Source organism: Mauremys mutica, chromosome 12 (assembly GCF_020497125.1).
Source record: "Mauremys mutica isolate MM-2020 ecotype Southern chromosome 12, ASM2049712v1, whole genome shotgun sequence".
Lineage (NCBI taxonomy): Eukaryota > Metazoa > Chordata > Testudines > Geoemydidae > Mauremys > Mauremys mutica.
In genome coordinates, this window is record NC_059083.1 from 54,871,580 (window position 1) to 54,897,345 (window position 25,766).

The 25,766-nt window shown below is 50.5% G+C and overlaps 1 protein-coding gene across 3 annotated transcripts in view; it reads right to left on the minus strand.

Annotated features, from left to right (window-relative positions):
• LOC123345411 (zinc finger protein 250-like) overlaps window positions 1–25,766 on the minus strand; it is a 47,653-nt gene that overhangs the window by 14,519 nt on the left and 7,368 nt on the right. For 2 of the 3 annotated variants that reach the window (XM_044982261.1, XM_044982262.1), the window contains exons 4-5: window positions 23,217–23,330; window positions 19,554–21,911 (exon numbers count right to left, since the gene is read on the minus strand). In XM_044982261.1, the coding sequence (XP_044838196.1) occupies window positions 20,788–21,911; window positions 23,217–23,330 (1,238 nt within the window). In that variant the 3' untranslated portion in view covers window positions 19,554–20,787. Of the gene's footprint in view, window positions 1–19,553; window positions 21,912–23,216; window positions 23,331–25,766 lie in introns of those variants that run through there. The other variant, XM_044982263.1, reaches the window with a different exon arrangement.

A 25,766-nucleotide genomic window follows, 5' to 3' on the forward strand; every position in this document is an offset into this window, starting at 1 on the left:
TTCTTTACTATGATTTAGAGGGGCCCCTTTGATAAATCCTCCCCTAAGGCTCTCTCTGTCCAACCCATGTGCTCTTTAACACCTGTTGCCTTTCCCCCAGTCCTTAGTTTAGGGGCGTTATACCAGCAGAGCTATATCAGTATATTTGTGCAACTACACTTGTAAAATTTCCCCATGTAGACAACCTTTAAACTGGTACAACTGTTGTGTGAAAAATGTTATAGTCCCACAAGGAGGTGAGGGCCTCGCGGGGTGTGGGGGTGGAGGAGGGGAGCAACTCAGCAGGCGGTGGGGCCTTACGGGAAGGGAAGGGGATGGGAAGGTGCAGAGCGAGGGCAGGTCTTGGGATGGGGGAAAGGTGGAGTGGGGATGGGAAGAGGAGAATAGTGGGAGAGGCAGTGCGGGGGGAAGAGCGGGAGTGGTGCTTTGGGGCAGAGCGCAGGCATGGCCACAGCCCAGGCATCCGTGCTCTCAAATGCATCCAAATGAAGGTGCACAGCATCCTGTTTGAGAAGGCTTAGCCTCCCCTGGCCTATTATACCTGAAGCCCATGGTCCTTCTGCTGGGCTCCCTTCCCCTCAGTTGCTCAGTCTTGGTGCTAGACTCCCAGCCACTTGTCCCACGAGGGACAAGCACTCAGGTGCTTGTCCCTCGTGCTCAGGCACAGTCATGCCCTGGAGGGCAGGAGAGGTTGGAGTGTTTTGGGGAGGTCGAAACAGGGAGGCATTCAGCATAAGGTTGGCACCCACTGACTCTGTTATTTGGGGATGAATGGGGATATTGCCATCAATCTTGGGGCCATTGTAGCCATCCCAGACACCAGTGATGCTCCAATAGGATCTCCGCAGCCAGGAGGGTAAATTCTGTAGGAAACCTCAAAGAAAGACTCCCCCTCAAAATAAAACAAAAACAAAACAACCGATGACACCCCAAACCTTCAGGAGGGGCAAGAATTTTGTCACTCCCCAATTGCCATTCCCCTGGCTCTGCCCATCCCCCTCCACAGCAGTGTCCAGTGAGGGGTACTAAAGGCTCAGAGTATCAGAGGGGTAGCTGTGTTAGTCTGGATCTGTAAAAGCAGCAAAGAATCCTGTGGCACCTTATAGACTAACAGACGTTTTGGAGCATGAGCTTTCGTGGGTGAATACCCACTTCGTCGCTGATGACACTGCTTGTCGGTGGTATTTCGATGGATGCTTGTCCACTGGCCAGTACGCGGGCGGACTTAGATGCCCCAGCGGGCACCATGGTGCCCATGGGCACCACGTTGAGGACTCCTGAGCTAGAGCTTATCTGAAAAAAATCAATCTTGATTTAAAAATTGCCTGTGATGGAGAATCCACCATGACCACTTGAAAAATCGTTCTGATGCCTATCTTCACTATTGACTTCCAAATATGTGGTTCCATGTGCTCTGGAATTTCATTTTGGAAGAAAACAGAAACAAAATTTCCCAACATCCTGTTCTGACATTTTCACAGTGAAACATTTTGAAACGTGCTGATTGAACTGAAAGAATTCAGGGGGTTGTGGTGGTGGTAATTTTTCATTGCAATTTAGTACAAAGCCAAATTTCAAAATCTGGAAGAGAACTTCCCTCCCCCGCACAGGTCACCTCGGCAGCAGGTTACCATGTTCTTTGCCTGGCTGAGAGGCTTCTTTAGAAGTATTTTATTCACTCCTATGTATAGGACATTCTGTCAGCCTCATGTATTTATCTGGTCCCCATCATGATCTTCAGTACATTTCTCCTCACAACACATTTGGGAGATAGGGGACTGCTAGCATCCAGATTGGGATCTGAGGTGCAGAAAGCCTAAGGGCTTGGCTACACTTACAAGTTGCAGCGCTGGGAGTTACAGCGCTGGTCATGCAGCTGTGTAGGGCCAGCGCTGGAGTGTGGCCACACTGACAGCTACCAGCGCTGCAGTGTGGCCACACTTGCAGCATTTCCAGCGCTGTATTGAGAGGTGCATTGTGGGCAGCTATCCCACAGAGCACCTCGTCCCATTTTGGCGCTGAGTATTGTGGGAAGGGGAAGGAAGTGTGTGGGTCATTCCGCTTCCTGTGCCAACGCCCCGTGGTGCATCACTTCACATCCCAGCATTCAGTCTTTCCGGCAACGTTTGGCGCCATTGTGAGTGTCTTTCTGTTACTGTGTGTGAATCGCGATTGCTGTGGGAAATGGAGCCCGAGCTGCTGAGGACTGTGCTGATGAGTGTCGCCAGCACAACACGTTTGGCAGTCGAGCTATTCCTTCAGCTCCAAAGTGACAGTGAGGAGTCTGACGATGATATCGATATCGATTCTCCTGCCGCGTGTGACACTACAGTGCTTGTGGCATTCATGGAAATGCTCAGCACCGTTGAATGCCGCTTTTGGGCTCGGGAAACAAGCACTGACTGGTGGGATCACATCGTCATGGAAGTCTGGGATGATGAGCAGTGGCTGCAGAACTTTCGTATGAGAAAAGCCACTTTCATGGCTGAGCTCGCCCCCACTCTGCAGCGCAAGGACACAAGATTGAGAGCTGCCCTGACGGTGGAAAAGCAGGTGGCTATTGCAATCTGGAAGCTGGCAACTCCAGACAGCTACCGGTCAGTCGGGAACCAGTTTGGAGTGGGAAAGTCGACCGTTGGAATCGTTTTGATGCAAGTTTGCAAGGCAATTAATCGCATCCTGCTAAGAAAGACCATGACTCTGGGGAGCGTGCAGGACATTGTGGATGGCTTTGCACAAATGGGTTTCCCTAACTGTGGAGGGGCGATAGATGGGACGCATATTCCTATTCTGGCCCCCCCCCCACCTGGCATCAGAGTACGTTAATCGTAAGGGGTATTTCTCTATGGTTCTCCAGGCACTTGTGGATCACCGTGGGCGTTTCATTGACATTTACACAGGCTGGCCTGGAAAGGTGCATGATGCACGCATCTTTCGGAACAGTGGCTGTTCAGGAAGATGCAGGCAGGGACTTTTTTCCCAGACAGGAAGATCACAGTAGGGGACGTTGAAATGCCCATTGTGATCCTTGGAGACCCCGCTTACCCGTTACTGCCTTGGCTCATGAAACCCTATACAGGGAAGCTTGACAGGAGCAAGGACCGGTTCAACTACAGGCTGAGCCGGTGCCGAATGACTGTGGAGTGTGCTTTTGGGCGTTTAAAAGCCCGCTGGAGATCCTTGTATGGGAAGCTAGACTTGGGGGAAAGCAGCATCCCCGCGGTTATATCCGCTTGCTGTACCCTCCATAATATTTGTGAAGGGAAGGGTGAAATATTCAGTCAGGCATGGACCACCGAGGTTCAAGTCCTGGAGGCTGAATATGCACAGCCAGAGAGCAGGGCTAATAGAGAGGCCCAGCACAGGGCTTCAAGGATTAGGGATGCCTTGAGGGAAGAATTTGAGGCTGAAAGCCAACAGTAATGTTTGCTGCCTTGCATGGGAGTGAAGTGCACTGTTTACACTGTTATTCTATTATCCCTAAAATGATTTGCAGTGCCTCTTTCTTTACTGGGCTAAGGTATCTTTCACTATCTGCTATAATAAAGACTGTTTTCAAAGCCAAGAATTGTTTTATTGAAAAGAAAAAAAATTCCTTGACAGACAGACACACACACAACATTTCATGAACACAAGAGGGCAGGGGTGTGGGTTGGTGAACTGTACAGTCACAAGTTTGCATATGTCCTGTCTGGAGTGCTGTGCAATGAATCCTGCACTTCAGGGTGCATATACTGCATGGTGATGGGGGTTGAGTGCAGAGGGTAAGGGTTGTAGTTATCAGGGCTGGTTGGTGAACGTACAGGTGTTGGAGGCAGCTGGTGGTGGTAAGAACCTGGATGGTGGGGAAAGGGGGTTTGAGCTGACATTGGGGCACAAGGCAAAAAGCTTTGGGACGGGGGTGGGTGGGGGAGTAGCCCGGTAGTGCTCTGCTTGCATGGCTACGAGTGACTCGATAGAGTCCGCTTGGCGCGACAGGATGCTTAGCAGCTGCTCTGTGCTTTTCCTCTTGGTCACTGCATTTCTCTGCCAGGTCCTGCTTTCCCTCTGGCGGATCCTGCTTTCCTTTTCTCTCCACTCCTGCAAGTTTTTACTCTCTCTAGCAGAGTGAGCAAGAACAGTTTTCAGCATGTCCTCCTTGCTCTTTCGGGGATTTTTCCTCAAATTCTGCAGTCTCTGTGCTGTGGTACATCTGGTCAGTCCAGCAGTCAAGGTCACTTTAGAAAGGCAGAAATGACAACATTTAACAGGGTAGCATTGTTTTCATTATCTCCAGACAGTAATTCCCACACACTGAAGGAGTTCTTAGTCCTCACTTTAGCATTCTTTTACCACACACATAACACAACAGAAGACACGAAATGGTGAGTGAGGGGTGCTGCATAGAGTGAGAAGTGGGGCTTGAGTGATAGAGGGGTGCTGGTTGCTTCGGGGAAGTGCACCGAACAGCTGCAGTGATAGAGGGGTTGAGTGAAGATGCAGCTGCAGGGGTGATCTTCACTATCTCCCTATCTCCTAATCACTATCTTCACTAAAGAGTCTCCCAACATTTTTCACAGGAGTTACTCCTGGAAGATATCTCCCTGCTGCGGGTCACTAGGGAAGAGCGGGAGGCTCTTCTACAGCAATGTGGATTCCGCCCTGGACCCTATGCGGGTTGCCTGTGTGCAGCAATGGTCCCACCTCCCCTCGTGGCACAGTGGCGCGGACGCGTTAGCCTGACTGGGACAAGGACCACAGTGGCTCTCCCTATAAACCTGCACAGGCATATTGCCCACGCTCTGGCTGAAACTTTTGAGGAGATTACTGCAGCCGATTACCGCGACGTGATAGACCACATCAATGGGCTATTCCACATCTAGGCTGGCATGCATGCAGCCCTAACCCCCCTTCCTCTCCAGAAACATTTCCACCCAGAAAATAAAAGCCGCTTACCGGTAACCCGCTGCTCTGCTTGTCCTTCTGCAACTGCTGGCTGCTGCGATTGGGTACTTTCCTCCTGGCTTGAGAAGAGCTCCTGGCTGCATGCCTCCTGGGACTCTGGGGTGTCTTCCCCCATCCCAGTAGCTTCACTCGCGTTTTCCTCCCCCCCCCCGCCGCCTCCGCCTCCACCTCCACCTCCACCTCCTGTCCCCCACCCTGCTCAGAAGTGTCCATCGTGGTCCTGGGATTGGCAGTGGGGTCACCCCCAAGTATCGCGTCCATCTCCCTGTAAAAACGGCAGGTCGTGGGGGCAGATCCGGATTGGCGATTCCCCTCGCGGGCTTTGTAATAGGCACTCCGCAGCTCTTTAACTTTAACCCTGCATTGTAGTGCGTCCCGATCATGGCCCCTATCCAGCATGGACCTTGATACCTGCTCAAAGATATCGTAATTCCTACGGCTGGAGCGCAGCTGGGACTGCACAGCTTCCTCCCCCCAAACACTAATGAGGTCCTGCAATTCGCCAGTGCTCCATGCTGGGGCTCATTTGCTGCGTGGAGGCATGGTCACCTGTAAAGATTAACTGATTGCACTCCACACCTGGCTGCAGCAAACAGGAAGGAGATTTTTAAATTTCCCGGTGCATTTAAAGGGCGGGTCACCTGAGGCCAGAGCAGTAGAGTGCAAACTGATGAGCAGAGTGGCTGAACAGGAATTCTGGGATAACTCCTTATTCCCTGGAGGACAATTAAAGCGCTGGTGAGTGTCCACACCTGATGAGCAGCGCTGGATCACCAGCGCTGCACTCCTTATACCCCAACCCGGATGGGTTTTCAGCCAGTGCTGTAACCAGGGAGTTGCAGCACTGGTTGTGCCCTGCAAGTGTGGACGGGGTGTAATTGCAGCGTTGGAAAGCCTCCACCAGCGCTGCAACTTGTAAGTGTAGCCAAGCCCTAAGAGAGGCTGTAGCAGCATAAGGGATTGAACCAAGGTCTCCCAAGTGCTAAACTAGATTCTGGACCATTGGACCACCCTTCCTCTTATCTTAGAGCACGCCAGTCTGGTGGTCACAAGGACATAGACCACCAGGGAAAGTCCATATCGGTTCCTGTCCAGTTGCTGATTGAAGAAGAAGAAAAAAATCACAGTGATTGTTACTATGTGGGTGTAACACAAGCTAATCCAGCCCTGCTGTTTGACCCTCACTTAGTGGCTAGACTGCATCTAGAGCAGGCCTGCACAGCTTGTAAAACGGCGAGGACCATATTACTCCAAAGAAATCAGCTGAGGGCCAAAACACCCTGGCCCTACCGAAACCCTCTCCATGCGCACCGAAACACCCTCCCCCCAGCACACAACAGTCAATCAATGCAGTTGTAGATAAATCTCTGCATTATGCATTTTTGTATAACTTTTATATGACTTTGTATTGAACCTTGGTAATATGTTATAGCGGGCTCCTAAGGTAGTATAATTAAGTTAAAAGAAAAATATCTTTTTGCTAGAAGTAGAATAAGATCCCCCCTCCCTCCCCGCACTCTGTAATCAATTGCCCTGTTGAATGAATGAGCTGTGAATGAGGAGGGCGTAGAAAGCAAGCACCTCAGACAGCTGTAACCCTTGGAGAGGGGATGGGAGCCAGACCAAGGAAAATCAGACTTGTCAAGTGGGCTGACTAGAGAAAAGCAGACATACTGACGGCCTCGGGGGTTAGAAGCAAGAACCTTCCTTTGGGAACACCCTCTTTGCAGCACTGGGACAACCCCTGGCCCAGAGAAAAGCAGCAAAAAGGACCAATTTTTATGAGACAGTAGGTCAGCCACCAACTCGCCGCTTGCCTCTTCACCCCCCCAGTATAAAGCCCCCCCGTCACTCGGCTCATCATCCCCCCCTGCTCGCCTACTCACCCCCACCACCCGCTCACCTCCTCAGCCCCCCTCCCCCACCGCCGGCTCACCCGTCCCCCGCCACTGCTCACCCGCTTGCCTCCTCAGCCCCCCGTCTCACCTACTCACCCCCCACTCACCTCCTCAGCCCACCACTGCCACCACCAGCTCACCTGCCCCCCTGCCACTGCCCGCCTGCTTACCTCCTCAGCCCCCCACTCCCCCGGCTTGCCTCCTCAGGCCCCCCTGCCAGCTCACCTGCCTGTCCACTGCTGGCTCGCCTGTTCCCCCCACTCCCCCTGGATCGCCTCCTCAGCCCCCCTCCCCTGCCACCGGCTCACCTGCCCCCCCCGCCACTGCCCACTTGCTCGCCTCCTCAGCCCCCTCTGCCGCCACCACCAGCTCACCTGCCTGTCCACCACTGCCTGCCCACTTGCCTCCTCAGCCCCCCCCCCGCCGGCTCACCTGCCCCCACGCCACTGCCTGCCCACTCGCCTCCTCAGCCCGCTGCCGCCACCAGCTTACCTGTCTGTCCGCTGCCAGCTCGCCTGCTCCCCCGCCACCAGCTCACCTGTCTGTCCGCTGCTGGCCTCTTATCTTCTGCCGCTGCCCCAGCCCCGCCCCCTGCTGCTGGTTCACTCTCACTTCCCAGCCTGCCACTGGTCTCTTCACCACCCCACCTGCCAGCCGGCTGGCCAGCCAGCCAGCCACCCGTTGGCTTGCCCCACCCCACCGCTTGCCTACTCACACCCTGCGGGCCGCACAGTGAGCCCACCTACTCACCTCCCGTGGGCTGCACAGTGAGTCCACATGGGCCACATGAGGCCCACGGGCCGTATGTTGTGCAGGCCTAATCTGCAGATGCTGCAAAACGTCTGTTAGTCTATAAGGTGCCACAGGATTCTTTGCTGCTTTTACAGATCCAGACTAACACGGCTACCCCTCTGATACTTGAGGCCTAATCTAGAGTCTGCTGCTTCTTTTGGGTTGTTATGGGTGGGGTAAAACCTCAGTGAAGGTGGTGAGTGTAGCCACCTTCAACTGGGATAAATGTAAGAAACAATGAAGCTCCTTTATGAAATGAACTAGCTGAAACAATAGCAGCCTCCACCCAAAACAAAAGTACACGTCCCCACCCAGAAACTGAGCTTTGTGGAGAAGTTTTGCTGTCTACTGTTTTGTGAAGGTTTGTGTGTCTGGAAGAGAAGCAACAGAAAGACCACAGAAGTTGAAGGCTTGGCTACACTTGCAAGTTAGAGTGCATTAAAGCGGCCCTGGGCACCCTAACTCCTGATGTGTCCACACTGGCAAGGCATGTACAGCTCCTGAACTCCGCAGCTGGAGCGCTCCTGGTACTCCACCTCCACGAGAAGCATAAATACCCGGGCGTCAGTGTGAACGAGGTATTGCATTACTGCAGGGGTTCTCAAACTGGGGGTCGGGACCCCTCAGGGGGTCGCAGGGTTATTACATGAGGGGGGGGGTCGCAAGCTGTCAGCCTCCACCCCAAACCCCGCTTTGCCTCCAGCATTTATAATGGTATTAAATATATTTAAAAGTATTTTTAATTTATAAAAGGGGTCACACTCAGGCTTGCTATGTGAAAGGGGTCACCAGTACGAAAGTTTGAAAACCACTGCATTACTGTGTTGTGACTGGCATCCAGAAACATCCCATAATCCCCTGAAGTCAAGTGGCCACTCTTCTCATTGTTTTGAAATCAGCTACAGGAATGCGGAGATGCCCTTTCAAAGCTCCATTTCTGACAGCTGGCCTGCTTATCTGCTCCGGGACAAAGCAAGCCATTAGTGTGGAATGCTGCTGTTGTGAATGTGTGTGTGTGTGTGTGTGGGGGGGTCTGCTGCTGTCTGAACTTACAAGACAGCATGCTGACAAGCTCTCAGTCCCTCAAAACACACTCTCTCTCCCCCCATATACACACACAACATACTCCCTGTCACACTCCATCCCCCCCCCCTTTGAAAAGCACGTTGCAGCCACTTGCACACTGGGATAGCTACCACAATGCACTGCTCTTTGTGGCATTGCAAGAGCTGCTAATGGGGCCATGCCAGTGCGCTTGCAGCTGACAGTGTAAACACACAGCAGCATTTTCCCTGCTGCGGTCTCTGAAGGCTGGTTTAACTCCCAGTGCTCCACATCTGCAAGTGTAGCCATGCCCTGAGAGAGAGGGCAGCAAGAAAGCCAGGGAGGAAGCTAAAAAGAGCACTTACAAGCATGGTCCTGAGAAAAGCCAAGGGAGAGCTTTTGAGCAGAGTGCTGGCTGAAAGAGAGCTGGCTGTGATCAAAGAAACTGTCTCCTGTTGTTTGATTCCTCCTGTGTTCAGGAAAACAGGGCTTTTGTCATAGTTCCTCTTTTACCTGTAAAGGGTTAAGAAGTTCACATAGCCTAGCTGACACCTGACCAGAGGAACCAATGGGGGACAAGATGTTTTAAAAGAGGGAGGAGGGAAATCAGTCTTTGGTCTGTTCAGAAAAGTTTGTGCTGGAGTGAAGGATCCAGGAATCAGCCATCTTACATTTCTTAAAAGTAGTAAGTGTTTAGAGAAGGAATGTATTAGATTATGTTTATTTTCTTTTGTGACTTCTTTTTGCATAGAGGGAGAATCAAATTGGGTTGTTTTTTTTTTGTGTAACTAAGGTTTTGCCCAGAGGGACATCCTCTGTGTTTTGAATCTGTTGTCTGTGAGAGTAGCTTGCATGCTAATCTCACAGAGGTATTCCTTTCACCCTTTTTCTTTAATTAAAAGTTGTCTTTTAAGAACCTGATTGATTTTTCCTTGTTTTAAGAGCCAAGGGTTTTTTGGATCTGGGCTCACCAGGAATTGGTGGGAGGTGAATCCTGCCAGGAAAAGGGGGATAAAGTCTGGGGAAATATTTGGGGGGAAGACAGAGTTTCCAAATGACTCTCCCATAAACGTTTGTTTAAACAATTTGGTGGTGGCAGCTACTAGATCTAAGCTGATAAATAAGCATAGGGGTTATCTCATGTGGATCCCCACATCTGTACCCTAAAGTTCAGAGTGTGGGTGACACCTTAACATGGTAGGCAGCGAAGTGGGATTCAATTGAACCAAAAGCCAGTAGATTTTTTTTCTCCTTTTGGGCTGCTGGGGAAAGCAGTGCAAAGAGGGCTTGGCTACACTGGAGAGTTGCAGCGCTGGTGGAGGCTTTACAGTGCTGCAACTTAGTAACTGTCCACACCTGCAAGGCACATCCAGCACTGCAACTCCCTGCCTGCAGCGCTGGCTGTACACCTGGTCTGCTTGGGGTATAACGAGTGTAGTGCTGGTGATGCAGCGCTGCTCGTCAAGTGTGGCCACACACCAGCGCTGTTATTAGCCTCCAGGATATTAGGAGATATCCCAGAATGCTTTTAACTAAATTACTCTCTTTGTTTTGCTATGATGCCTCTCTTTGTTTTGTTGTGAACTCAGGGCTCCCGGAGCTGCTTATCTAAAAAACAAACACAGCTCTTGTTTGCTGTGATCAATCTGTAACTGACTGTGAACATTCAATTGAGATAACCCACTACCTTGCTGTGAATGAGGCAGGCAGGGGGATGAATGTTTGCTTGAGGAGAGAAACAGCGGGGGGGTGGGGAGAAAGGGAATCCGTTAGAGCAGCTGCTTATCTGGTCTGCAGGCTATTTGCAGTTAACAGTGAATGAGGGGTCGAGGAAATGTTCAGCTCCCTGCCTTGCAAAATCTGACACAGTGTCGGCTCCAAAAATCCACTCTCTCTCTCCCCCGCTCCCTGTCACACTCCACCCCACCCCCCTCTTTTGAAAAGCACGTTTTCCTTGTTTCTTACTCTGAGGGGTCAAGTTCCAGTAACAAAGGAGATTACAAGCTGTTTCCCCCCCGCACCCCACCTCTTGGGGATACTAGGGTAGATCAGAAAGGCTGAACACTGAATGCTGTGAAAGTCTCTGTTAACTAAGCAGCCCTGAGCTGAGGCATCCCAGTTTCAGTGGACTGCAGAGGGGGTGTGACCCAGCACAACAAAGCAGGAAAATGAGTATCAGTGATGCCACTAATAAACTAGAGATGGCCAGACTGGCAGCAGAAGAAAATGAATTAAAAGACTGCTTGAATTAAAAGAACTTGAGAAAGCAGCTACTGAAAGAGAAGAGAAAGCCAAAGAAGATGCCCACAAGAGAGCTATGGAGGAGAAAGAAAAAGAGATAGAGATCCAGAGGGAGGCCCAAAAGCATGCACTGGAGTTAGCAAAGATTCAGTCGAATCCACCAAATAATCCTAACAATCCTCTACCCAAAATCCACGGATGGGAGCAACTATGTCCACAGTATAATTAATCCAGTGATATTGCTAATATTTCCTCAACTTTGAGAGACTGTGCACTCTCCATGCCATTCCTGAAGATCAGAAGATGACCACCTTGGTAGCAAAATTGACTGGAAGAGCTCTGGATGTATTCAAAAAGATGCCTACTGGACATGACTATGGTAAATTTAAGGATTTGGTTTTGAAACAATTCCAAGTTACACCTGACACTTACAGAGTCAAATTTAGAGCCCTTCAGAGAGGGCCTGGACTAAGTAATGTGGCTTATGTACACCAGATAAAGGATCTGTTAGAGAAATGGGCCGACGGCAGGGGCCATAACTACCTTTGAAGGAATGGTTGATTTCATGACTCAGGAACAATTCCTGAATATGACCAAGGATAATATAAAACAGTGGTTATGGGATAAGAAAATAGACTCAGCCGAAAGTCTTGCTTCTTACACTGATCAATACGAGCAGTCCCAGGCTGCCAGAGAGGTGGGGAAAACTGACACAAAATGGATGGAGGGAGCAGAGAAGAACAACTCTGATCACATTTTGAGTGAAAATCAGAAGGAACACCCTCAAACCACACCCTACCACTGGGGGCAACCCAAGGCCCCATCTACATCCCAAGGTAAATCCCAACCCCCTTATCATCCCACCACACCAGCCTCCAGCAACCCACCTCGCCCCGGTGATACTTTAGCAGGGTGATGTTTTAAATGTAATGAGCTGGGGCATATAAAGGCCCACTGTCTCAAGAACCCCAACCGATTACAGTTCATTACACTACAATCACATCAAAGGTCCCCAGGCCCAGATGCCTCTCAAATACCCTTGGAGCGAAGGGAAACCTTGAGAGTGGGCGGAAAGAAGATTGTCGCATGGAGGGACACTGGAGCACAAGTGTCAACTATCCACCAATCCCTAGTGGACCCCAAATTCATCAACCCAGAAGCTCTGGTGACAATTCAACCCTTCATGTCAAACTCTTTAAACTTGCCTACAGCCAAGTTGCCTGTCCAGTACAAGGGCTGGCCAGGAATGTGGACTTTTGCTGTGTATGATAATTATCCCATCCTCATGCTGCTGGGGGAAGACATGGCCAACCATGTGAAGCTAGCCAAGAGGGTGGGAATGATCACCCGCAGCCAGGGCTAAGCAAGATTTCACACCTATTCCTGTTCCTGAGTCTTCCACCAGGGCCCTGTCTGTGTTACTAGAGACCAAGACAGAGGTGATGGAACCAGATCCCCTGCCCACGAGTGCTACAGCCATAGTGGATCCAGTCCCAGAACCAGAACTGGCGAAGCAACCAGCACCAGAACCGTTGCCAGCACTGAGTGCAGTGCTTGCAAACCCGTCTACAACTCCAACGCCAGAGGGCACCAGTGAGCCTGAACTGGCAGAAGCAGCAGATAACCCTACCCAAGAGGCTTAGCCAGAGCCTGAAATACCACAGTGCACCAGCGGAGAGTGGTTCACAGCCAATGGAAACAACCCCATCCCCTGCATCGCTTCCAGAGGGACCAAGCCCAAGTCCACAGTCCAAGGAATAACTGATGTCTCCAGCATCAAGGGAACAGTTCCAAGCTGAGCAGGAAGCAGATGACAGCCTTCAGAAAGCTTGGGCGACAGCACGGACAGGGCTGGTGCAAGGAAGTTTTGCGCCCTAGGCGAAACTTCCACCTTGTGCCACCCCCCCACCCAGCTAACCCCACCCCCCTGCAGCAGCTAACCCAGCCCCCCACCCGGGGAGCCCGCCACCTCCCCTGCCTGGGGAGGCCCCCCCATAGCAACTCCCCCCCCCCCACGGCAGCTAACCCCGCCCAGGGAGACTCCCCTCCGTGGCAGCTAACCCTGCCTGGGGAGCCCGCTTCAGCTCACCTCGGCTTCACCTCCTCCGCTGAGTACGCCGGCGTCACTCTAATTCTCCCTTCCGAGGCTTGCGGCGCCGATTGGAGGAGACTTAGAGCAGGGGCTGTGTGCTCACCAGAGGAGGCAGAGTGGAGGTGATCTGGGGCGGGGAGCGGTTCCCCTGTGCACCCCCTCCGTTACTGCGGGCGACCCTCCCCGTGCCCCCCCACCCCAGCTTACCTCCACTCCACCTCCTCACCTGAGTGGGCTTTTAGGTGCCCCCAACCACTAGACCCCCTAGGCGGCCGCCTAGTTTGCCTAAATGGTTGCACCGGCCCTGGACACGGAGCACCCCACCACCTCTCAGCTCTTCTAACTGATCCCGGTTTGTTGTAGAACAAAGATTTTATACAAGGAGACTCTTTCTCATGGACACCAGGAAAACTGGCATCCTCAAAGACAGTTGGTAGTTCCAACTAAGTACTGGGTAAAGCTTTTGAGCTTAGCCCATGATCATCCTAGTGACCATTCTGGGGTGAACAGAACCAAAGACCGGTTGGGGAAGTCCTTCCACTAGGAAGGAATGGGCAAGGACATTGCTAATTATGTCTGGTCTTGTGAGGTGTACCGACGAGTGGGGAAAACCCCAAGACCAGGTCAAAGCCCCTCTCCAGCCACTCCCCATAATTGAGGTTCCCTTTCAGCAAGTAGCTGTGGATATTCTGGGTCCTTTCCCAAAAAAGACACCCAGAGGAAAACAATACATACTAACTTTCATGGATTTTGCCACCCGATGGCCAGAAGCAGTACCTTTAAGCAACACCAGGGCTAAAAGTGTGTGCCAGGCATTAGCAGACATTTTTGCCTGGGTAGGTTGGCCCTCCGACATCCTTACAGATTCGGAAACTAATTTCCTGGCAGGGACCATGAAAAACCTGTGGGAAGCTCATGGGGTGAATTACTTGGTTGCCACCCCTTACCACCATCAAACAAATGGCCTGGTGGAGAGGTTTAATGGAACTTTGGGGGCCATGATACGTAAATTCGTAAATGAGCACTCCAATGATTGGGACCTAGTGTTGCAGCAGTTGCTTTTTGCCTACAGGGCTGTATCACATCCCAGTTTAGGGTTTTCACCATTTGAACTTGTGTATGGCCGCGAGGTTAAGGGGCCATTACAGTTGGTGAAGCAGCAATGGGAGGGGTTTACACCTTCTCCAGAAACTAACATTCTAGACTTTGTAAGCAACCTTTGAAAGCACCCTCTGAGACTCTTTAGCCCTTGCTAAAGAAAACCTAAAGGATGCTCAGGAAGAGCAAAAGGCCTGGTATGATAAACATTCCAGAGAACAATCCTTCAAAGTAGGAGACCAAGTCATGGTCTTTAAGGTGCTCCAGGCCAATAAAATGGAAGCATCGTGGGAAGGGTCATTCAAGGTCCAAGAGTGCCTGGGAGCTGTTAACTATCTCATAGCATCTCCCACCTCAAATATAAAGCCTAAGGTATACCATGTTAATTCTCTAAAGCCCTTTTATTCCAGAGAATTAAAGGTTTTCCAGTTTACAGCCCAGGGAACAGATGCCGTAGAGTGGCCTGACGGTGTCTACTACGAAGGAAAAAGTGATGGTGGCGTGGAAGAGGTGAACCTCTCCGTGACCCTTGGACGTCTGCAGCGACAGCAGATCAAGGAGCTGTGCACTAGCTTTGCGTCAATGTTCTCAGCTACCCCAGGACGGACTGAACGGGCATACCACTCCATTGACACAGGTAATGCTAACCTAATTAGAGCCCCATCCTACCGGGTGTCTCCTCATGCCAAAACTGCTATAAAACGGGAGATTCAGGACATGTTAGAAATGGGTGTAATCCACCCATCTAACAGTGAATGGGCATCTCCAGTGGTTCTAGTTCCCAAACCAGATGGAGAGAGATGCTTTGCGTGGACTACCATAAGCTAAATGCTGTAACTCGTCCTGACAACTATCCAATGCCACGCACCGCTGAGCTATTGGAGAAACTGGGACATGCCCAATTCATCTCTACCTTAGACTTAACCAAGGGGTACTGGCAAGTACCGCTAGATGAACCTGCCAAGGAAAGGTCAGCCTTCATCACCCATGCAGGGGTGTATGAATTTAATGTGCTCCCTTTCGGATTGCGAAATGCACCCACCACCTTCCAAAGACTTGTAGATGGTCTCCTAGCAGGATTGGGAGAATCTGCAGTTGCCTACCTTGATGATGTGGCCATTTTTTCTGATTCATGGGCAGAAAACCTGGAGCACCTGGAAAAAGTCTTCGAGTGCATCAGGCAGGACAACTGTTAAGGCTAAAAAGTGTCAAATAGGCCTAAACAGAGTGACTTGCCTTGGACACCAAGTGGGTCAGGGAACTATAAACCCCCTACAGGCCAAGGTGGATGCTATCCAAAAGTGGCCTGTCCCAAAGTCAAAGAAACAGGTCCAATCCTTCTTAGGCTTGGCTGGATATTACAGGCGATTTGTATCACACTACAGCCAAATCGCTGCCCCAGACCTGACCAGAAAGACCTGACCAGACCTGACCAGAAAGACACAGCCAAATGCAGTTCAGTGGACTGATGAGTGTCAGAAGGTCTTTAACCAGCTTAAGGCGACACTCATGTCTGACCCTGTGCTAAGGGCCCCAAACTTCGACAAACCATTCCTAGTAACCACAGATGTGTCTGAGCATGGTGTGGGAGCAGTTTTAATGCAGGAAGGACTAGATCAAGAATTCCATCCTGTCATGTTTCTCAGCAAGAAACTGTCTGACAGGGAAAGCCACTGGTCAATCAGCGAAAGACACTACTACACCATTGTGAACGCGCTGGAAAAGCTACGCCCATATGTTTGGGGACGGTGTTTCCAACTACAAACTGACCATGCTGCGCTAAAGTAGCTTCATTCCGCCAAGGGAAATAACAATAAACTTTGGTGGAGTTTAGCTTTCCAAGATTTTGATTTTGAAATACAACACATTTCAGGAGCTTCTAACAAAGTGGCTGATGCACTCTCCTGTGAAAGTTTCCCAGAGTCAACTGGTTAAATAGTCCTTGAAATGTGAAAAATCTTGATAGTTTTACATAATTAGTAGTATATGTAAAGGTGCATGCGTTTTATTAATCTGTTTCTCCTAAAGTTCTAGGAAAAAATCACAGCCAGTGTGGTCCAGCACTGTCTATGATTTGGGGGGCGTGTCATAAACAGACAGTTAAGGGTTAGTTCCTCTTTTACCTGTAAAGGGTTAAGAAGTTCATATAGCCTAGCTGACACCTGGCCAGAGGAACCAATGAGGGGACAAGATATTTTAAAAGAGGGAGGAGGGAAATCAGTCTTTGGTCTGTTCAGAAAAGTTTCTGCCGGAGTGAAGGATCCAGGAATCAGCCATCTAATATTTCTTAAAAGTAATAAGTGTTTAGAGAAGGAATGTATTAGATTATGTTTACTGGCACTAGAAAAGGTTCAGAAAAGGGCAAGTAAAATGATTAGGGGTTTGGAAAGGGTCCCATATGAGGAAAGATTAAAGAGGCTAGGACTCTTCAGCTTGGAAAAGAGGAGACGGGGGGGGATATGATAGAGGTATATAAAATCACGAGTGATGTGGAGAAAGTGGATAAGGAAAAGTTATTTACTTATTCCCATAATACAAGAACTAGGGGTCACCAAATGAAATTAATAGGCAGCAGGTTTAAAACAAATAAAAGGAAATTCTTCTTCACGCAGTGCACAGTCAACTTGTGGAACTCCTTGCCTGAGGAGGTTGTGAAGGCTAGGACTATAACAGCATTTAAAAGGGAACTGGATAAATTAATGGTGGTGAAGTCCATAAATGGCTATTAGCCAGGATGGGTAAGGAATGGTGTCCCTAGCCTCTGTTTGTTGGAGGACGGAGATGGATGGCAGGAGAGAGATCACTTGATCATTGCCTGTTAGGTTCACTCCCTCTGGGGCACCTGGCTTTGGCCACGGTTGGTAGACAAGATACTGGGCTAGATGGATCTTTGGTCTGACCCAGTACGGCCATTCTTATGTTTTTTTGTGACTTCTTTTTGCATAGAAGGAGAATCAAATTGGGTTGTTTTTTTTTTGGTTTTGCCCAGAGGGACATCCTCTGTGTTTTGAATCTGTTGTCTGTGAGAGTAGCTTGCATGCTAATCTCACAGAGGTATTCCTTTCACCCTTTTTCTTTAATTAAAAGTCTTCTTTTAAGAACCTGATTGATTTTTCCTTGTTTTAAGAGCCAAGGGTTTTTTGGATCTGGGCTCACCAGGAATTGGTGGGAGGTGAATCCTGCCAGGAAAAGGGGGATAAAGACTGGGGAAATATTTGGGGGGACGACAGAGTTTCCAAATGACTCTCCCATAAACGTTTGTTTAAACATCTGGTGGTGGCCGCTACTAGATCTAAGCTGATAAATAAGCTTAGGGGTTGGGGGTGACAGCTTGACAGCTTTGTACATTCTTTGCAAATAAGCAGGATTGCACCAAAAAACCACCTGATTCTATCATTAATTTCTCCTCCTAGTAGAGGAGAAACTGGCTACCAACTTGGGCCAAAAAGGGCTAACTGAGTTAATGATGATTTAGCTCAGACACTATAGGCTCCTGGGGTGAGGTCCCACGGTGGAAACCTACAGCTGACCCCAGCCAGTAGCATCATTATATGGGTATCTAGGATCAGCGAGGAGAGTCCATGAGGCTGCTCACCATAGCTAGAGCTACCTAATGCAGGGGTTTATCAAGACATTTATCTCCTCTGGCCTGCATTACCTGGGTTCTCCTAGAGCTAGCTACATATGTTCATCCACAGCCCCCACAGAAGTAAATGAGGCCAGAGCCCCAGCTGGTGTGAATCAGCCCTAGCTCCACTACAGTCAATCCTCAGCTGGGTGTAAATTGGTGTTGCTCCATTGGACTCAGTGCACCAGCTGAGTATTTGTGCCATAAAATTTACTTATTTAATAGACACTGGCTGAAATTCCCCTCATGCAGAGGATCAGCATGAGAGCCAGGTTCTGCTTATTAAATCCGGGTGAATAACTGACTTTTCGGGTCACTGGCAATTCCGAAAGAAATCAGAAAAAAAAAAAATCCGGTCAACCTAAAAACAATTTTTTTTTTAAGTTTAAGTGAATTGAAAAGTCAGAAAAAATTGTTTTGGATTGAACAAGGTTTCTGATTTGAATACTTTTCACATTAAAAGGAAATTATGAAACAAAATGTTTCATTTAAAAAAATGTCAAAAAAAATGTTTTGGTTTCTTTTCTATTTTATTTTTTTGGTTCTCCAAAAATTTTCATCCAGCTCTACCATTTACGTCCTGCTCACGGCCTACATTTGCTCTCTCGCGTGTACACACACACACTTCTCTGTGTGTTCCAAGCATGATTCATAATTAAACAGAAGTAATTAACATTTATTAATTGTACTACAGTAGCAATGAACAGGCCCAGTTCTGATTGGGGCCCCAATGCATCGAGCTCTACATAAACACATAGAAAGACCTGGTCTCTGTGCCAAAGAGTTTACAATCTAAACAAGACAAAACAGAGAAAGAGACAGACTACAGATAAGGAGATGACTGGAAGTTTTTCCCACATATATATTACCAAACACATATATGAAGTACAGCTAGACTGACAGAGGGATATGCATGGTGATTATGACTGGCCAAAACACATGTTGTCTAAACTTTTTATTGATGGAAATTTGAATTTTGACTAATGCATTTTTCATGAAAAGGAAAATATCTGATTTCTGAGGAAAATATCAATTTTTCATCTAAAAGACAAAACAAAAAGCAAAACCCTGAACTCCCTCAAAATGAAATGTTTCGATTTGGAAATTCTGCCAAGGTTGCTTCATGTGAATTGTAGTTCAGTTTCTTCATATCTCCATTCTCCTTTATAGGCCGGGTTCCCCAGCTGGATTTCATCTCCCATGATGCATTGTGGCCATGGGAGTTCCATGATTCATCACCCTCCCTCAGCAAGGCATCATGGGAGATGTAGGCCAATTAAGGAACCTGGCCCATAAAAGAGAATGGGGGCAAGAAGCACACAAACTACATCTCCCATGAGGGACCAGGGTGTCATTTCAGAATTGAAATATTTCCATTTTGCATTTAAAAGTTGAAATTTCTTGTGAAAAATTTCAACAAAAGCATTTTCCCCATCATTTTCATTATAATTTTCCATGGGAAATCCCAGTTTCTGACCAACTTTAATGTGATTAGATAGATAAGAGCAGGAGTAGTCAATAGGTGGACCATGGGCCAAATCCGGACCACCAGACACTTCTGAACAGATCCCAAAATGTTACTTACTTATTACCATTATTGTTGGGATTTTTAAAATTAATTTCCCGAGTCTGAACCTTGACTATACCTTAACCAAGAAATTTGGACTTTGAGAAAAAATAACTGACTACCCCTGGGTTAAAGGGTATTAAATCCCCCTTAATCCCTCAATATAGAGCACAAATGGGACTGAAGTGGGGCCTTGCCCTTGGTCTGGACTCTGCATATGGGTGAAAGAACAGGAAACATCCCTTGAAACACATTTGTGAATGCTATTTACTGTTTTGGAGCGGGAGCTACAGGATTTTTGTCCATCACTATGGAGAGCTCCAAAATACAGGAATTGCCCAGAATGTATGTATGTATGTATGTGTGTGTATGTGTGGGGAACACACCAGATGGCCCCGCTAGTTTGTTATCCCCCCTCCTGCCACCTCAGAGAACCAGAGGCCTTCATCACTTTGGGTAGTTTGCGCTTTAAGAAAAATAAAATTTCCCTTTGGCTCCCAATTTCTCGCAACCCCAGACAAACAATCCATTCATGTAGTGCCCAGCTCCTTTGCGACAACCCTTGCTTCCTAAGGCAGCCACTCCCATCCCAACTCAAATACCAGTTCCCTCCCTCCTCTGACTGTTCCTCTCCCTATATCACACACACACCAATCCCCTTATACTCCTAAGCAATGTGGGCTGAAATTTTCAAAGGAACCTAAGGGACTTAGGCCCCCAAATCCCAGGGAAATTCAGTGGCAGTTCGCTAACCTCATGCTCCCTATCTATGATGCTGAGAAAGCTCCCATCACTATAGCATCTTGGCACCTTCAGTGCATTTGTCCGGGCATACCTCTGTCAGGCAGGGCAGAGCTATAACCCCATTTTACAGATGGGGGACTGAAACCCACACACACGAAAGGCCAGGTTTACAAAGGTACCTAGGTGCCTAAAGCTGCAGATAGGCACCTGGAGGGATTTTTCAAAAGCATCAGAGGAGGTTAAGCACTAGAGCTAGCCAAAAACATTCTGAGGGAATGGTTCTCTGTTGGAAGGGGCGTTCTGTCAAAATAGGAGAAATGGATTAGTTCTGATGAAATTTCATTGAGGAAAAATAAAATGAGACCGAAACATGCCTAGAAGGCTGAAAGGTTCCATTTCTACCTCTTGGGGAGGGACCATTTTGATTTTCCTTTTAAAATGATTTTTTGTTTACACACACACACACACACATGTCACAACCAGAACATGATGGAATTTTGTTGCATGGGAAATTTCTACTTTTTTTGGTTCCCTTTTGGAACTGAATTTTTAGGCAATTTTAAGCACCCAAATACCTTTAAAATCTGGCCCTAAAGCCCATTTAAATCAATAGGAGTCAGGAGCCTAAATACCTTTGACGATCTGGGCCTAAGTAATTTTTGGCAGAGCAAGAAACTGACCCTGGGCTAGTCCTCAGGGCTACGCTCTACCATGCCTCTGGGTGGGGCCAGGTCCCCCATCACAGGTGTGTCTTCTGGTGCCTCTGGAGCAGTGGGTCACTGGCACAGCACTTGCCCAGGTAGGGCCCGTCCCTGGCACAGGTTCCCGGGGGCTGGCGGCAGGATTTCCCACCCCTATGGGTGCGCTGGTGCGCCAGAAGGGTGGAGTTCTGACTGAAGCCCCTCCCACAGGCAGCGCAGCGGTAGGGTGCCTCCCCGGTGTGGGTGCGCAGGTGCACAAAGAGGGTGGAGCTCTGGGAGAAGCGTTTCCCGCAGCGGGCGCAGGGGTAGGGTCTCTCACCCGTGTGGACGCGTTGGTGCCGGGTCAGGTTGGAGCTGGCGCTGAAGCTCTTCCCGCAGTCGGCGCAGGCATAGGGCCTCTCTCCTGTGTGCACGCGCCGGTGCAGGGTCAGGTAGGCGTTGCGGCCAAAACCCTTCCCGCAGTCGGGGCAGATGAAGGACTTCCCCTCCTCCTCTGGGGCAGGAAGTAGCTCCCCAGCGTGGGTGCGCTGGTGCCGGGCAAAGTTGGACCGCTCGTGGAAACCCTTCCCGCAGTGGGGGCAGGTGTGGGGCTTCTCCTGGCGGTGGGTGCGGCGGTGCCGGGCCAGCGTGGAGCCCTCCCGGAAGCTCTTTCCACACTCGGGGCACCGGTGGGGCTTCTCCCCTGTGTGGGAGCGCAGGTGCTGCATGAGGTGGGAGCTCTGTCCAAAGCGCTTCCCACAGGCATCACAGGCGTAGGGGCGCTCCCCCGTGTGGATGCGCTGGTGGGTGGCCAGGGCTGAGCGGACGGGGAAGCCTTTCCCGCACTCGGGGCACTGGTGGGGACGCTCGCCGTGGGACCGGCGGTGCTTAGTGAGGTCTGAGCCGCGCCGGAAGCCTTTCCCGCACTCGCTGCACATGTTGGGCCGCTCCCTGGCCTGGCCCTGACTCTCCACAGCTCCACCACAGGGAGGGGATGGGCCCTGGGTGGGGTGCAGCCCAGTGCCTTGCTCACACTCCGACTCTGAGGGCGAGTTTCTCTGCTGCCTTCTTGAACTGCCCTCAGTTACACAGGCTGCTCCCTGACCAGGGCTCTGCACCTGCAGCTGCTCAGGGGCATCCTGCTGCGGCCTCTCTTCCTCCTCCTTTACCATCCCCTCGGCAGCTGCAATCGAGAGAATCCAGACAGGAGTCAGTGCCTCCATGGGCGGCAGGTTATATATTTGTGTGGGGCCCGGGCCCCAGCAATATTCAGGGCTGGGCGCCCTGCTCCAGCAATAGTTGGAGCTGGGTCTCTTCCCGCCCCCCCGGTCCTGCCTGGATCGGCCCCAGCCACCGCAGGTCTCCCCCCGCCGCCGCGACCCTGCCTGGAGCAGGTCCCAGCCCCCGCCTGCCACCCCCCCTCCGCGTGTTCCCCCCCTCCGCCGCGTTGTGTTGCGTCCCTGCCTGACAGAACGCAGCGCGCCTCTCCCCTGCCTGCTGCCCGGAGGGCTCCCAGCAGATTTGCTGTCTGCTGCCGCAGGGTCCTAGTGCCTGCCCTCCGCCAGTACTGGCAAGGCAGGCTGTCCTTACCCTGAGCCTCTCCAACCCCAAACCCTCAGCCCCAGCCAGAGCCCTCATTCCCCCCGCACCCTAATCCTCAGCCCCAGCCCTGAGCACCCCCACATCATGAACCCCTCATCCCCCCGCACCCTAATCCTCTGCCCCAGCCCTGAGCGCCCCCACATCATGAACCCCTCATCCACAGCCCTCACCCACAGCCCAACCCTCTTCCCTAGCCCTGAGCCCCCTCCTGCATCATGTACCCCTCATCCTCAGCCCCACAGTCCTCACCCTGCACTCCCTCCTATCCCCAAACTCCCTCCCCCTTCCCACACACCCCTTCCCAACCCCAAACTCCATCCCAAAGCCTGCACCCTTCACCTCCTCCTGCACACCCACCCCCTGCCCCAGCCCAGAGCCTGCACCCAGCACCCTTCCTGCACCCTAATCCCCAGCCCAGGATCTGCACCCCAGACCTCCCCCGCCGAGCCCCCTCCCAGAGCCTTAGGCAGGTGGGGGCGGAGTTGGGGGGGGCGAAGTTGGGGGCGGGTTCTGGGCCCCACCAAAATTTTTACAAACTTGCCACCCATGAGTGCCTCTGCAGGCAGCAAGGGAGCGTCAGGAATGGGGATGCTAAAGGGAGTGTCACAAAGGAATTGAGAGGGTCAAAAATCAGAAGCTGATTCCCCAAACCCTCCGTCCTCCCAGAGGAGAGAGAGGAGGGCCAGGCCTGCCTCTGCAGCCCATCTGAGCATGCAGGGGAAGGGAACTCCAGCAAGTCTCAGGCAGGGTGGGCGGGAAGTGCTGAGTTGCGTCCACCATGAGGATATGACACCTGCTGGGGACAATCCTGACCTGGCTGAGACGAGGCAGAACTGGGGGAGCTCCCGAAGGCTTGGATGGTTTCCAAGTTAAACTAAATCCTCACCTCTGTGGCTACGTCTTGGGACCTTCCTGTCCTCAGAGCCCTGGGGATCAGGGATCCACGGCTCCTCCCCTTCTTCCAGTTGGTAAATCACGAGGGGTTTGGGAACGGGAAACCCTGCTCAGGGGTAGAAAATGGGAGAGTTTGAGGCTGGTATTCACGTTGTGCTTCTCATGCAAATAGTTGTCTGCTTTCATATCAGCTCCTTTCCTTGCTTGGCGAGGGGGCGCTTGAGACAAAGGAACTGGAAAATATTCATGGAGACCCACTCTGAGGGGTCACACATCCAGTGGCAGACAAACAGGGTCCTCTGCAGTCCATTTAAGGGTCCCTCATGCATGCATGCGCACACACACACACACGTACGTACGTCCCTCCCTGGGGTGTAAAAATCCACCTGCCCATTTCACGGTGTAATAGGACAGTGGACTGACTTTTTAAGGTGTACAGTGGCAACCTGGTCAGCCCAGCCCAGTTCCAGGCTGCTTGGTCAAAAGACCAAATCACTGAACTGGAAGAGCAGCCAGGAATGAATAAGGAAGCAGTTATCACCTGAGGCTGGAATGGTACAAGTAGCTCCAGAGAAGCTGGCGCTCCGCTTGCCAGTGATGGGGCAAGATGGCTTCCGGGAGTTCCAGGCAGTCGCCCAAGAGCAGAGCATGCTGGGAAATGTAGCTCACTCTGGTAGCTATGTCAACAGTGTGCCCTTGTTACCAAGAAGGCTAATGGCATATTGGGCTGCATTAGTAGGACCACTGCCAGCAGATGGAGGAAAGTGATTATTCCCCTCTATTCAGCACTGGTGAGGCCACATCCAGAGTACTGCGTCTAGTTTTGGGCCCCCCACTACAGAAAGGATGTGGACAAATTGGACAGTCCAGCAGAGGGCAACGAAAATGATTAGTGGGCTGGGGCACATGATTTACAAGAAGAGGCTGATGGAATTTGGCTTATTTAGTCTGCAGAAGAAAAGAGTGAGGGGGGATTTGATAGCAGCCTTGAACTATCTGAAGGGGGGTTCCAAAGAGGATGGAGCTCATCCGTTCTAAGTGGTGGCAGAACAAGGAGCAATGGTCTCAAGTTGCAGTGGGGGAGGTCTAGCTTGGATATTAGGAGAAACTATTTCAAACTAGGAGGGTGGTGAAGCACTGGAATGAGTTACCTAGGGAGGTGGTGGTGGAATCTCCATTCTTAGAGGTTTTTAAGGCCTGGCTTGACAAAGACCTGTCTGGGATGCTTTAGTTGGGGTTGGTCCTGCTTTGAGCAGGGGTTGGACTAGATGACCTCTTAAATTTTCTTCCAACCCTAATCTTCTATAAATCTATGTCAATGTCCCAGAGTGAGCCAAAAAGCATGCTGGGAAATCAGGGGAAGGACATGAATCCTGCCCTTACCACAAAGACCTGGAACAGAGCTGGTGGGGAAATTTTTGACACAATGATTTTTTTTTTTAAATCAGAAAATGGCAATTTATGGAAACTAATTTCTCAGGTCCAAGATAGAGCCTAGGGTCAGAGAGCCGCATCCATACCAATGGGTAGGGAACGTGGCTGGGATCTAGGTCCCTGGCCAGAATCTAGCAGAGCAGCAAGTTCAGTCTATACCTCATGCACCCCAGGGAGAGCCCAGATGTCTCTCACTCTTTGTAAGCTTCCCCCATTGGAGCTGTTCCACTTTGAATAAACAATTAAATATTCACTGGGCCAACACAAGAGAAATTGGTTCCACAGCCTGTGGGTTAGGGCACCCCACAGGAACTGGGCTGAGCTAAGTCTCTGCTCCAAATCAGAGCCTTGCAAACAGGAAAGTCATGGGAGGGAGCTCTTCAGGTGCAGGAGGAGTGACTAGGTGATCCTGGGGGTGATCTATTAGCTTGTTGTGTGCCTGCTTGATTGATGTTTATAGTGTGGTCTGTTTTGGGGGCTGTGTGCTGAGCCTAGTGGCCTGCTAGGCTAGACTGAGACCTTACTAACGAGGCTGTAGCTGGCCATCCTTTGATCCCTTGACAAGGAGCAAGGCTAACTCAGGGAGAACAGGGGTTTAAAAAACCTGCTCCTAAGTGACCAGAGGAGCTAGTGAACAGGGGAGTTTTGCAAGGCAACTTAGAGGGGGAGCCTGAGAGCAAGCTACACTTAACAAACATACTCTAAACTTAGGCCAATAACCCCCCACACACATCCCAACCTCCGCCCCCCCCCCAAAAAACCCCCCAAACAAAACCCCCAAAGAACAAACAAGCAAACAAACAAACCCTGTAAAAGCAAAAAAGAATGCAGGCAGAAGCCCAGCAGTAGTGTGGGGGCTATCCAGTTTATTATTGCCCTGAATGAAGCATGTATCATTATCTGCCTTGTGGGTGGGTTATGGTGGCATACTTTTGCACTCGGTGAAAAGAGCTTATGGCCCTCAGAGACTGAGTATGGGCTGTGGAGACCAGAATGGCTGAACTGAAGGAGCTAAGGGAGACAGAGAGGTACATAGATGAGACTTTCCAGGACACAGCGGAACAGTCCCACCCCAGTCTGACAGCCTCTGTGCTGCTGAAGAGGATGG